Source organism: Carlito syrichta, unplaced genomic scaffold (assembly GCF_000164805.1).
Source record: "Carlito syrichta isolate Samal-C Ts95f unplaced genomic scaffold, Tarsius_syrichta-2.0.1 Scaffold117902, whole genome shotgun sequence".
In the NCBI taxonomy this organism is placed as follows: domain Eukaryota; kingdom Metazoa; phylum Chordata; class Mammalia; order Primates; family Tarsiidae; genus Carlito; species Carlito syrichta.
Window position 1 is genome coordinate 143,154 of NW_007061998.1, and position 12,361 is coordinate 155,514.

Genomic DNA, 12,361 nt, shown 5'->3' on the forward strand with positions numbered 1-12,361 from the left:
CCCAAAGGCGCGGGATTACAGGCTGAGCCACTGAGCCGGCTTGTGAAAGTAGATTTTAATATTTGTTTTTGTCTTGCAAACTATGACATTTTTAACGTAACCGGTATTTTGTAAATCTGAGCATCTAGGACTGATGTTCTTCCCTACATTCACTCCCCTTTCACTAGACTAAAAATCCCACGAGACAGGAAACTGATTCTCCTTTTTCTCTGAGATGCTCAGTGTCTTTGAGGGTTCAGGCTTGGAGCTCAATAAATATTCACTGAGTGAATAATTAAGTATTGAAGTGCTATCCACTCCTTCTTCCCTCCCCAACACATTGATTTCATATTTGCTTTCTAGAAATACTGACTGACCCTTTAGAAATCTTGAAGGACCTTTGGAGATCAACACATCATACGCTTTTTAATATTTGTTAAAACAGTGGCAGTTTTTCTTCAAGTTTCCTATGGGAAATGCTAACATATCAGGCCAATAAATGTAGAGCTGCTCCATTGAGTCAAAGGTGAGGGATCTGGAACCCAACCACCAGCACACTGTGGTATCGCCTAACGTGGGAACTGAAAAACTAACACATTCAATGGCACCCGAGTAACACCTGGGAAAACTAAAGTAGAGAGAAAAAGAAACCAGAATAAAGTCACATAAGGGTGATAATAATGATAGGTAGGTCACTAATGGGAGCTGCCTTTATCATTAAGTACCTGAAAGACAGATGCAAAACAAAGTTTATGAACTAACCGAATATCACACTGTGACTTTTATGTGTGTCTGTGTATGCATTTAGAATCCCCACTTTCTAGGGCCGATTTCTCCCCTTGGATTCATTCCCATTTAACTGAACAAACAAACAAACAAACAAAAAACTCCACAAAGCCCCTACCCACCACAGGAAATTCAAGCTTTGAGCAAAATCTGTGGATCAACTAGCTATAGAGAAATTTATTCACAAGTCATCTTTTCTAATGAAAGGGCTTCTTCTATGAAAACAAATTAGACAAAAGAAATGTATAAAAGCCCTTTAACATCCACTTGTCCTTCCATGTAGAAAAATTAATCTTTTGGTTTTTTTTAGAAAGCAAGATTTATTGAGAAGACAGAAAATCTCCCACAGTGGGAGGAGACCTGAGGGGGTTGCCCGAGAAATTATTCTTAATGAGGGCAGGGGAGTGTTATAGCATAATGATATTTGGAATTAGAAGCATGTGTAATTTGAAAAAGTACAGTCTCTAAATTTATTTTAAAATCTCCAATATCTATAATTTTTATAACACAAACAACAGAAAGCCTGTCAAAATATTTTTGACTGTCTACTGGGAATATTAAAAAGACAACAATTCTCTAACAAGAACAGTCAAGTGAAAAAGGAGTGTCTACAAGAATTGAGAGGTTGAGGCATGAGCATTTTTATATCTAAAAAAAGATTGCAGGATATTTAAAAATGGAATGCAGAAAGTAGGGAATTGCATGTAAGAACTTGGGTGGGCTCTCTTCACCCATATAATGTTCTATATAACTGATATAAAACTATGTAAAGAGATTGAGTCTGGGCATAGTACTATGTTAAACAGACAGCTAATGCAAAAGTTGGGAAATCTAGGACTTTCATTATTAAGATAAGGAAGCTGTTCTTAGACTGTTACTTTGTTATTTATTCTGTTATATTTTGTTAGATTCTTCTCCATGCCACTAGCATAGAAAAATACAAGATGACTGCAAGGTCAATAAGACAGCAAGGAAGGATTCTGCTGGCTGGAGTCATGCTGTGATCTTGTCAGAATCACAGGATTCCGATGGGAGACACTGTCTCCAAAGGTTTCTACCACGAGGTGAACACATGGTATATAGAGATCAAATTTAAACAAATTAAATACCCAATCTAGCCTTACCTTCTTGTCATGCAAACCCCAAGTGGCTTTCTTTCAGTATTCTCATATAAAAAAACTGAACAAAACTGATGTGTGAATTAGCTAAGGTCAATGCTTGAGCTATATTTAACAACCTGAGAGCCAAAAAAGGTTTCAGTTTTCCAGTAAAATCCTTTTGTAAGCAATAGCTTTATAAAATGTCACAATCACAGCTGTGTAGAGGGTACAGAGATCAATACTTATGACCATGAGACTAGCCTTGGGGAGCTCTTAGAACAATGATGCTACCCTGGGCTAAAGAATGGGATAAGCAGAAGCAATGGCCTCTCATTGTTGTAGCCTATCTGAGCACTCCCTGCCACTTTCATCCACCTTAATGTATCTACAGTTCCGGCCTGGATCTGCAAATCCAATTTACCCATCATATGTTGTCACTATTTAATCTTTCCTTATGTACAGCTTTGGTCTTAGTGTTTATTCTCCCCCTACAGCCAACAGCGCTTCATGGAAAGGTCTTTAGAGGCCACAAATTTCACTGCTCAACTTAAACGATTAAAGCAAATAAGACTCAGAGAAGGAAAGGGATTTACCCAAAGTCTCACAGCTAATGTCAGGACTGGCTGAATCCAGGTGGTCTGGCTCCTTGTCAACTGTACTCTGTTGGTGCACAGATTGTCTCAGCCTGGCCTTCCCCCGCCCCACTAAAAAATGTTCTTCCTTCAACAAGGTCCTTGTCAGAGGACATCATTTGGTGACTTTCAACAAACATTATAAAAAGTACTTGCCAATCACCACAAAATATCAGATGAGTTTGATTTTAATCATTTTTATTATCTTGTGAAATAGGAACCCTTTTTATGCTTATTTATTCCTATAAACAAGAGAGAGTTTGACTCATGATAACTGATATTTCATTCAGTCCGCCAAGCATAGGCTGTAAGGAACAGAAGTAAGAAAAAAACTTCTGCTTATTTCAAGATAGTTTCAATTATCATAACCAAGAAATGCTGTCTTGTCTCTTGGGTCAATCATTTAGGTCATCATTAAAACCACACCTCATATTCTTTGGTGCTAGTCTATGAAAGCTGATTTGAGATTCTTATTTCTATAAAAAGATATATAAACATAAGTGGCAAATGTATAGATTTATAAAATTTATACATTTATAAGATTTTATTGTGGATTCTATCCACCAAAGTCTATAAATATCCAGATTTAAAAAAAAAAATCATCATGTTCTCCTTCCCAAACACCCTTTAGTACAGAAATAGTGATTTTAAAATAGAAAGCATAGTCTATTTATATGTATTTCATCTTTACATAAATGCCAACTGAAATCCAGTAAAGTTGTTGGTTACCTTTCATTTGTAGCTAATTCTTAAATGTAACTAAGTCCCACAATACACAATTTTTTCTTATTTTCAAAGATAACACTTCTCTTACTCGATCTTTAAAGGGGGGTAGTATTTTGTTAATAGTAGCTTTCTTCGGCCCACTCCTCTGAGCTCAAGAATTAAAATGATGGTAGTCATTTGGGCCATTTTCTTACCTCTCTTCTACTAAATCTGTCAGTCAGAGAAGATTAAATTTCTCCAAATGATCAATCTGTTCTGCTGATAAAAAGCTCTGAAATAACTCAAAAATTCTAATATCTGAATACAGGTAAGGGTTACCTGTTATCTGAATGCAGACATCTATGTATGCAGATAATAGAATTTATCTTAAACACAAAGAATAGATTCTAGTATTAGAGGCAATGTGACATAGTAGAAACTTTTTAATTTTGGAAACAAACATGTTCAAACCCTGGTTCTGCCCTACCACTTAATTATCTATATAATTTTGAACAAGTTACCTAATTACTGAGTCTTGAAGTTTAGACTTATTGTGTTTAGAGTTGTTGTGATACTTAAGTAGATTCAGGAATATAAAACATCTAACAAGAAGAACTGTACTAGCAGGTGTTCAAGAAATATTTGTTGTGCATGTTGGTGCAATCTAAAAAGATTTTTTAATGGTAAGATTTTTTAAAAGTAATATTCTGCCAAAATGAATACTCCAGGTATATAGATAGATGAGTTTATAGATCTAAAATTGAGATTATTTTGGAAACTAAGGCAATCTTAGATAGGAAACTACAGAAAGAAAACAGCTACCTCGATTCACATTTTCTTGATAAGGATATAAAATTAAAGAAAAAAGGTTTCACCTTTATCCGCAGTTAGCTCCCTTTATCTTTTGTGATTATTGGTGGGGAAGAAAATGGCAAGTAAAAAAACATATCAATGCACCCTCCCAAGGTCACATTAAGAGTCCATTTATCCTGAAAAAAAAAGAGAAAGTAGTCCAAAGTGCAAACATTCTCTTCTCAGCTGCCGCAACAAATTAAGGCTAAATATGTTTTCTGACATCTTTGAACAATAGTGTTTTTATATGATGATTAATATTTGACCTTTTTGAAATGTCTTACTTATTTCTAACCACACAGACACAGTCATATGGTCTCCATGATGTTTGCTGAATGTTGTTGGAACCAACTGAAAATAAAAACTGTCAGCTCAAACTTAAAAAAACCAGGGTCACACTAAATCCATATAAAAACTCAGTGTCATATAAGAACTGGTGTAGTTTAGGAAACATGATACTTTTGAAAATAGCACCAAAAATGGGTATAGAGAAACACATATATTATTACAGCTTGATTTCTACCATATATAATCTCTTTCTAAATTTTTTTTTAAATTTTGCCAACTAATTAACATAAGGTAGAATTTTAGACATGTAAATAATTCTCCATTGGTGAATATTTATTCTAAAGTGTTTAGAGCACATTTTTGTTTACCTATTAAGCAAAACCTATTTGTTTACCTGTTAAAAAATTACAGAATAAGTGGTAAATTTTAAAATTAGCTATTTTCCTCAGAGAGAAGCATTATAATCATTTTTTAAAATGTATGTGTATTTACCGCACATTAATAAAAAAACAAACAGGGAATGATCACTATCCTTCCTTTAATATAAGTAGTAGTTAGTGCTCCATTTAATAACAAAATGTTTATCCTCCAGGTCACACTATGGGGGTATGAAATAAGTCTTTCCTGACTCCTAATAATGACCAGATGGTAAGTGAAATAGCCATACAAACAGCCCCATCAGTGACTCAAGGAAAGAGACTCTGGGGAGAGCTTATCAGGTTGGAAGATCAGCCATCGTCTTTGTAGAGCTTTGTTGGAAGCCACAGGAAGCCAACAGTCCCCAGGAAGCCAGCAGCTGCTGAGAAGTCTTTCCTCCCCAGTTCCCAGAGAAGACTGAACTCTATCCGAGTCAGAAGATTTCTCTCAGCAAGGTAATTATCGGATCCAGAACAACCAACATTTTGTTGGGCCAGTGGCTTAATTCTTGAGAGAAGTGTTGCAGTCACCCTAAAGAATCCTTCAAGGTGACATGAAATCGAGTGTGCTTGTACGTGTGCAAAAGGGGGTGGTGCAGAAGGAACTAGAAGTTCTTAACCAGTCTCCTTCCTACATTCTCACATCTCTCCTCAAAGGTAAGTCAGCCACAAGTGCCTACCTCTCATTTTCTCAAAAATAATTTTGTAATTTCAGAGATCTTATTTTTAAAATGTCTAGTCCTGATTGGCTCCAAAACCTTTACTTGCATCTTTGAATCTTCCATTTCAGAGGAGAAAGCCAGAGGGCAGGGAATAATCTATTTTCAAAATGGGTGAAACTAAGTCTTGTCAAGGAATTGGAAGACTGTTGAGTAAAACTTTAAAAATCCCCCAATCAAAAAAATCAGCCATAAGTCACATTAAAACCATGACTCCAGTCTTATTTTATATTGAACTTGAAACAGAAGTGACTTTAATCAGTCTTCTGGGCTTCAGGACAGACTGGTTCATATCTCAATGATTTGCTTAAGTTTCAGACGGGAAGAGGTATTGGACTATATCCCATTTCTACCCACCCTCAATGTTTGAGCTAAGAGTCCTAAGTTATCATACTGATAGCAAATTTCAGGAATATTTTTTTAAAAGGATTTTAAAATTACTAGAGCCCAGGGCCCTCTGAATTTTTTTGTGAAGTTTAACCAAGAATTTGTAGAGTGTTCTTCACTAGGACTAGCATGGCAAAAGAAAAAAATGTGCCAAGAGAATAGTTGATACTAGTTTCTTTTCATGCCTGTAATGAAATTTTGTCTGAAAACACAGCATTTAAAATACTGTAAATGTGGCTAACTGTGTGCAAGATACCAATTCAGAAAACAGTTATGACAGTTTATAGTTGGCTTTAAAGCAACAGCTGTTGAAACATGCTGGCTACTTCGATGATTTATAACAATTTACTTTAACCTACAAAGTTTAACATAATGGTCAACATATGATAAATTTTACCAGACTTTAGCAAGTGTATAGTTATTAGTTATAAAGTCTATGATATTCAGTGGAATTAATCAGATCACATACCATAAACTGGCTCTTACATTAAATATATGGGTATCCCTGATATCTATTTCCAAAAAGAAAAAAGACACATATCAGCTGTAATCATTTAAATATACTGAAATCTTTTGGCATACCAGTTCAAATATTTTGATGACTTGAACCAAATTCAAACTGGCTAAAATAAGTGTTGGCTCATTTAACTTGAAAGTCTACAGAAAGAGAATCCTCGGAGTTGGGGGCAGCAAGTCTTGTGGCCCATGTTTTCATTTCCAAACTCTCCATAATGACATCCAATGTCAGCGTCATCCTTAAGCTGGCTCTACTCATGACTGTGCAATAGTTGTAAGCAGCAATAGAAGCCAAATGTTTCCTCTTCCATATCAAGGGAGAGTATATGTTTCTGCCCCAGCATTCTAAATTAGGATAGAAGTAGCTTACATCATTTGTCCCTCATTAATGTTTGCAGTCAGTGAAATGATTCCTGCAGATTCCAGTCAGAATACATGTCTGGAACTGGAGATGAAGTCATTCCCTGAGACGGATGAAGATTATGCGGAAGGTAGACACTGGCATAAAAACTGGAACGAGAGGAAGAATGAATACTGGGTGTTCACTATGTGGATATCTGATCTGAAAGACAGTAGTAAGCCTGTGTCAGCATTTACTGAAAGTAATTGTTGCAGATGGGCGCTGTGGTTCATGCCTGTAATTCCAGCACTTTGAGAGGCCAAGGCAAGGGATCGCTTGAGCCCAGGAATTAGAGACCAGTCTGGGCAACATAGCAAGATTTTGTCTCTACAAAAATAAAAATAAAAAAAATTAGCTGGGCGGGATGTCTTGTGTATGTAGTCTGAGTGTGGGGAGAGAGAAAGAGAGAGAAATCGACTCAAAAAAAGAAAGGGAGGGACAGGGGGAGAGAGGGAGAAAGCGGAGGGGGAGGGAGGAGGGGGGAGAGGGAAGGGGAGGGAGAGAAGAAGAAAGAATTCCCAGATTGCAAACTAACAACAACAAAACAACAACAACAACAAAATTTCAAGGCCAGTATGTTTCTTTTTTATTATTACTTTTGCGTTTGACTTAAGATGGTTGAATGAGTTCATTTTCTTTTATAAGCATTACATTAATTCCCATGCAAAAACCCAAGACCGCATATGTCTGATTTCAATTGGCCAAAATCCAACCTATGAGTCTGGACATTCAGGACCAAAACCAAAATATTGCTTGACCCTTCCATTAGTAGATATCATGGGTGTCTTTTGAAAGATCAGCAGGCCCCATGACACCATAAACCCCACAATGCCATAAGTCCATACCAAAATAGGGAGTCAATGCCTTGCAGCACCTAAACCTGGCAAGTAGTTTCATTCAAGAAGACAGGACACCTCTATATCAAGGCTGCCACCCGCAGATATTTCCTGGTTCCTGATCTACAGCAAAACCTGTTTTTAAACAAACATGGTATCTTCTTTTGGGGGAATTACAAATTCATCCTGCCAGTTTTCCTCAAAACGCTCAGGAGAAGTAAAGAGACTTTACAAAAAAACTTACCTCTAAAACCCCAAAGGAATAAATACAAAGACATCTACTTTATCAAGTATATATTTTCCCCAGCTTCAGTTAACATGTATAAAGCTTTAAAAATTTCCTTCAGTAAGACAGGAACCAGGAATATCACAGAAGGCAAAACAGGACCTCACAATTAAAGGAGAACTGAACAAATGCACAGAATCATTCCACGAATTGAGAGAAATGGGCTAATAATAGCATTTCAAGAGTGGATGTAAATTTATATTGAAACACACTTTGCAATTCTGACAATGGCAAAGATTTCATTAGTGCAAATAATAATTACAGTGGTATGTTCTTTAATAGGATTTAAATAAGGCTTCAAATAATTACATATGCTAAAACTAACATTTGGAAACCTAATTCTGTTTGAAAAACCGTCAAACACACCCTCCAAACCACCCAGTGTTCTCTGATTTGAGGACAATTACATTCAGTGAAGTTGCTCGAAGACACAGTTTGTAGCATCACCACTTTCAAAGTTAACATTGTTGGTAGAAAAAAAGGGAAAACTGCTCTGGCCGCTGCCTAAAAGAAATAAATCCAGCTAACATGCCAGGTAGTTCCCAGGTATGTATGATTTGTAAATATCAGTAGTAGTGAAAGCTCATTAAAAAAAAACAAGGATAAAAAACAAAACAAAATAATAATAGAATCCTTAAGTATCAGAAAGAGATTTACTTCCCCATACCCATTAACAAATTTGCACCATATATGAAACAGAAAAAAGCAAGAGGACTCATGGGCATTTTCATCTATGGCTCAAGTTCTCCTTTAAAAAACAAAACCAACAAATAAAACTGAGTGACAATAACTACAAAAAGTAAACAACAACAAAATCAGAGGCAGAATATGAAATAGTAATATACTGTTTCAGAGCCTGCACCATCCTGCAGAACCAGGAAACTTAAAATTTGTTCTTAACAAATCCAATCTAGGCTGGATATGTAAAAAACAGAAAGACAGCATCACAAACCACACTACACATTATGAGAGTTTAAGAATCGGGGGTGGGGGGAGTCAGCAAAACACTCAAAAAAATTTGTCATCAATCCTGAAGTGGGGCCTTGTGACATCATCAGGGTTGATAAAAACAGAGATTGACTTCCCCGGGTTCTCAGTCACTAGCTGCTGCAGTTTTTTGGCCAAACGGTCATCAGGTTGGTTGGGGTCCCCTCCGTCAGACTGCGGGGAAGGGATGCTGGTGGTGCTACCTCTCCTCTGGAGCTCCAGTGTCAGCCGGTTGGCTGCCTTGACGTGCTCAATGGCAGTGCGCAAGTGCTCTGCCGGGTCTGAGCGTACAGAGGAAAGCTTCCGGGCGTGGAGCATGACTGTCTCCTCTGACAGATGTTCCAGCATGTTGCACTGAGGGATGAAATAATTGGGGCACATCTTGTTGACCAGACAGTGTTGCAGATCATCAATGAGGCCCAACAAAAAGTGGGCTGCATAGTCTTCTTGAGCCAAGTAGTTGGCTGGAAGTCTGTCACAGGCCCAGAGCATCATGCTCCGTAGGTGATAGGGGCTAATAGCCTTGGGCCGGGACAGCAGTTTAATAATAATGGCTTTGCAGGCCTGGTAGGCTTGCATGAGGCTGCTAGAGATGCACTTCTTCAACTGTACCTCGCTCCTGGCAAAGGACAGCCGCCATTCATTGTCCTTCTTACCCTTGTAGGAGCAAGCAGGCACCAAGTAAAACCCACTGATGACTTCTTCCTCAGTAATCTTCCCATCCCAAAAGTGGTTCTCCATGAGCCAGCTCTGGGCCACTGCAGGCCAACCTTTGAAAGATACCACTGGGACGATATCGTATAACATACGACTGCTCCCTACACCCAGAATGATGGAGATGATGGTCCCATTTTTTTCTACCTTTTCCACCTTTGGCATCCCTCGCTGGGGTTTCTTCTGTATCTCTGACAAGACGATGCTGATGGAATCATAGAACCAGTCGGCCACTTTGGTAGGAGAGAAGAAGTAGTTGGTGGCACCATTGATGTGATCTACAATGGTGCAGCAGTCTTTCCATTTACTGATTGTCCCCTCATCAAAGAGCCGAAGGCTCAGCCAGGAGTGGCACAAGGCTGAATGGCGCATATCAAGCGTCACAGGCTGATTACGGTCATGCAGCTTGAGGGCTGGTACCAAAAGGGTGAAGTCCATATCATAGTCAGTCCCCCGGGCATAGACATTAAGCTCATCCAAGTCCAGGTCAACAACACCTTCTCGGACTCCTCCAGAGAGCAACAGGTACTCATTAGCCACTGGAAGTTTTTGGTCCAGCTTTTGCACCATTCCTAGAAATCAAAGATAAAAAAACAATGCAATTATAGGAAGTATAGGCACAAGAGTCTTATACATTAATACAGAATGCTGCCGGGCACAGTGGCTCATGCCTGCAATCCCAGCACTTTGGAAGGCCAAGGTGAGAGGATTTCTTGAGCCCACGGGTTCAAGACCAGCCTGGGCAACGTGGCGAGACCTCATCTCTACAATGAATCAAAAAATTAGCCACGCATGGTGGCACATGCCTATAGTTCAAGCTACTTGGAAGGCTGAGACGAAGGATCACCTGAGCCCAGCAGGTCGAGGCAGCAGTGGCCGTGAGAGTGCCACTACACTCCAGCCTGGGTGACAGAGTGAGACTCTAGCTCAAAAAAAAAAAAATATATATATAGAGAGAGAGAGAGAGGGAGAGAGAGACAAAGGGGGAGAGAGAGAGAGAGAGAGAGAGAGAGAGAGAGAGAGAGAGAGAGAGAGAGAGAACGCCATGACGTTCCAAAAGCCAAAATTTATTATCAATACAAAACCAGAATCCCAGCTGTCACAGAAACCCAGTCAATGGTACTTTCTCACTAGTGCTAGAATCTACTCTTTTTCAAGTGGAAGCATTAAATTTTCTCTTACAACAAAAAGCAATATAATTTTCAATCATAAACCATGGTTCTTCTTCCCCTAGTCATCACCTCAGTTAATAGCAATGCAGTCCACTCAGTTACCCAGGCTGAACACCTTAATAAGCAATCCTTCCTTGTCCTTCTACTGCCAAATCTTATCTATATAACTTCTGCCAAGGTTTCTCACATCCTTGCCTGTTCTTCATCTCTGCTGTTATCCTATGAGGTTAAGTCCTTTTTATCTCTTGCCAAGTCAGTCTCCCTTCCCCAGGCTTTCCCTGCTTAAGCTTTTCTCTGTACTAGCAGATCTCAAGGTGGGCTACAGACACTTTCAAGGAACAGTGAAGTCATATCTCTTTCCATAATAATACTAACACATTGTTTGACTTTTTCACTGTGTTGACACTTACACTGATGGTACAAAATCCATGGAAGGTAAACCTGCCAATGCCTTAGCATACGAGCCAAGACATTGGTACCCCTGTACTAGCAGTCAGTAGATTCTAACATGCACTAGCAACTTTTTAAAAATCCAATTTCAGCCGGGCTCAGTGGCTCAGCCTGTAATCCCGTGCCTTTGGGAGGCTGAGGTGAGTGGATTGCCTGAGCCTGCAGGTTCGAGACCCCATGGGCAGCGAGACCTCATTTCTACAATAAATCAAAAAATCAGCTGGGCGTAGTAGCGCATGCCTGTAATTCCGGCTACTTGGAAGGCTGAGGCGGAAGGATTGCCGGAGCCCTGCAGGTTGAGGGTGCGGTGGCCGGGAGCGGCCACTGCACTCCAGTCTGGGTGACAGAGTGAGACTCCAACTCAAAAAAAAAAAAAAAAACCCAATTTCACTCAAGAAAATACTTGATGGAGAAGAATGATTTGTTTTATTAAATCTTGACCTTTAAGTCATTAGAAAGATTACCTGGGTGATGAAGTGTGAAGTAACCATTAAGCCTCTCTGCCTCACACCAAAATATGAAAGTTGTGTTCAAGACAAGCACTCATGCACTGATGTGTGAGTTGAACTAGATTCATTGTTCATGAAACACCATTTTTACTTTAGAGAACAACTGACAAACTATGGCTCTTCGGACTTGGGTATTTGGCAGACATTTTCTTTAAAACTGAACAAAATGAGCCTGGCTTCATGAAAACTATTGATAATGTTTATTGCCAATGATAAAATTGAGACTTTCAAGAGAAAATTAAATTTTAGAAAACTCGTATCCTGTGCCACGAGCTTGACATCTTCCCAAATTGTATACATTTCTGGTGAGATTGGTGGTGATATTAACAAATGTGATTTTTGATGAGATTGTGAGTCCTTTGAGAGTGAGAACCATGTCTCAGATAGGTATTCAGCAGGCATAGAGTCCGCATGCAGTAGGCACATAATTGAAGCTATGACTACATGATGAAGGAACAAATGCATGAAATTAATAGTTGGATAGAGTTAATAGATGGAATTAACCTAAGACCTTAAATAAAGGCTAGACTTAAATGGCTGTTCGCCAAATGACATACACATTTACCCTCTCTGTCTCCTGTCTTTTTATTATGTATTTGCTTGTGCTTCAGTATCTGACAAACTACC

At 38.7% G+C, this 12,361-nt stretch overlaps 1 protein-coding gene across 1 annotated transcript in view; it reads right to left on the reverse strand.

Moving 5' to 3' along the window:
• Nucleotides 1-7,339: 7,339 nt before the first annotated feature.
• Nucleotides 7,340-12,361, reverse strand: part of MB21D2 (Mab-21 domain containing 2) — a 129,474-nt gene continuing 124,452 nt past the window's right edge. Inside the window, exon 2 of the mRNA XM_008074805.2 lies at nt 7,340-10,175. Within this exon, the coding sequence (XP_008072996.1) occupies nt 8,911-10,175 (1,265 nt within the window). The 3' untranslated portion in view covers nt 7,340-8,910. The remainder of the gene's footprint in view (nt 10,176-12,361) is intronic.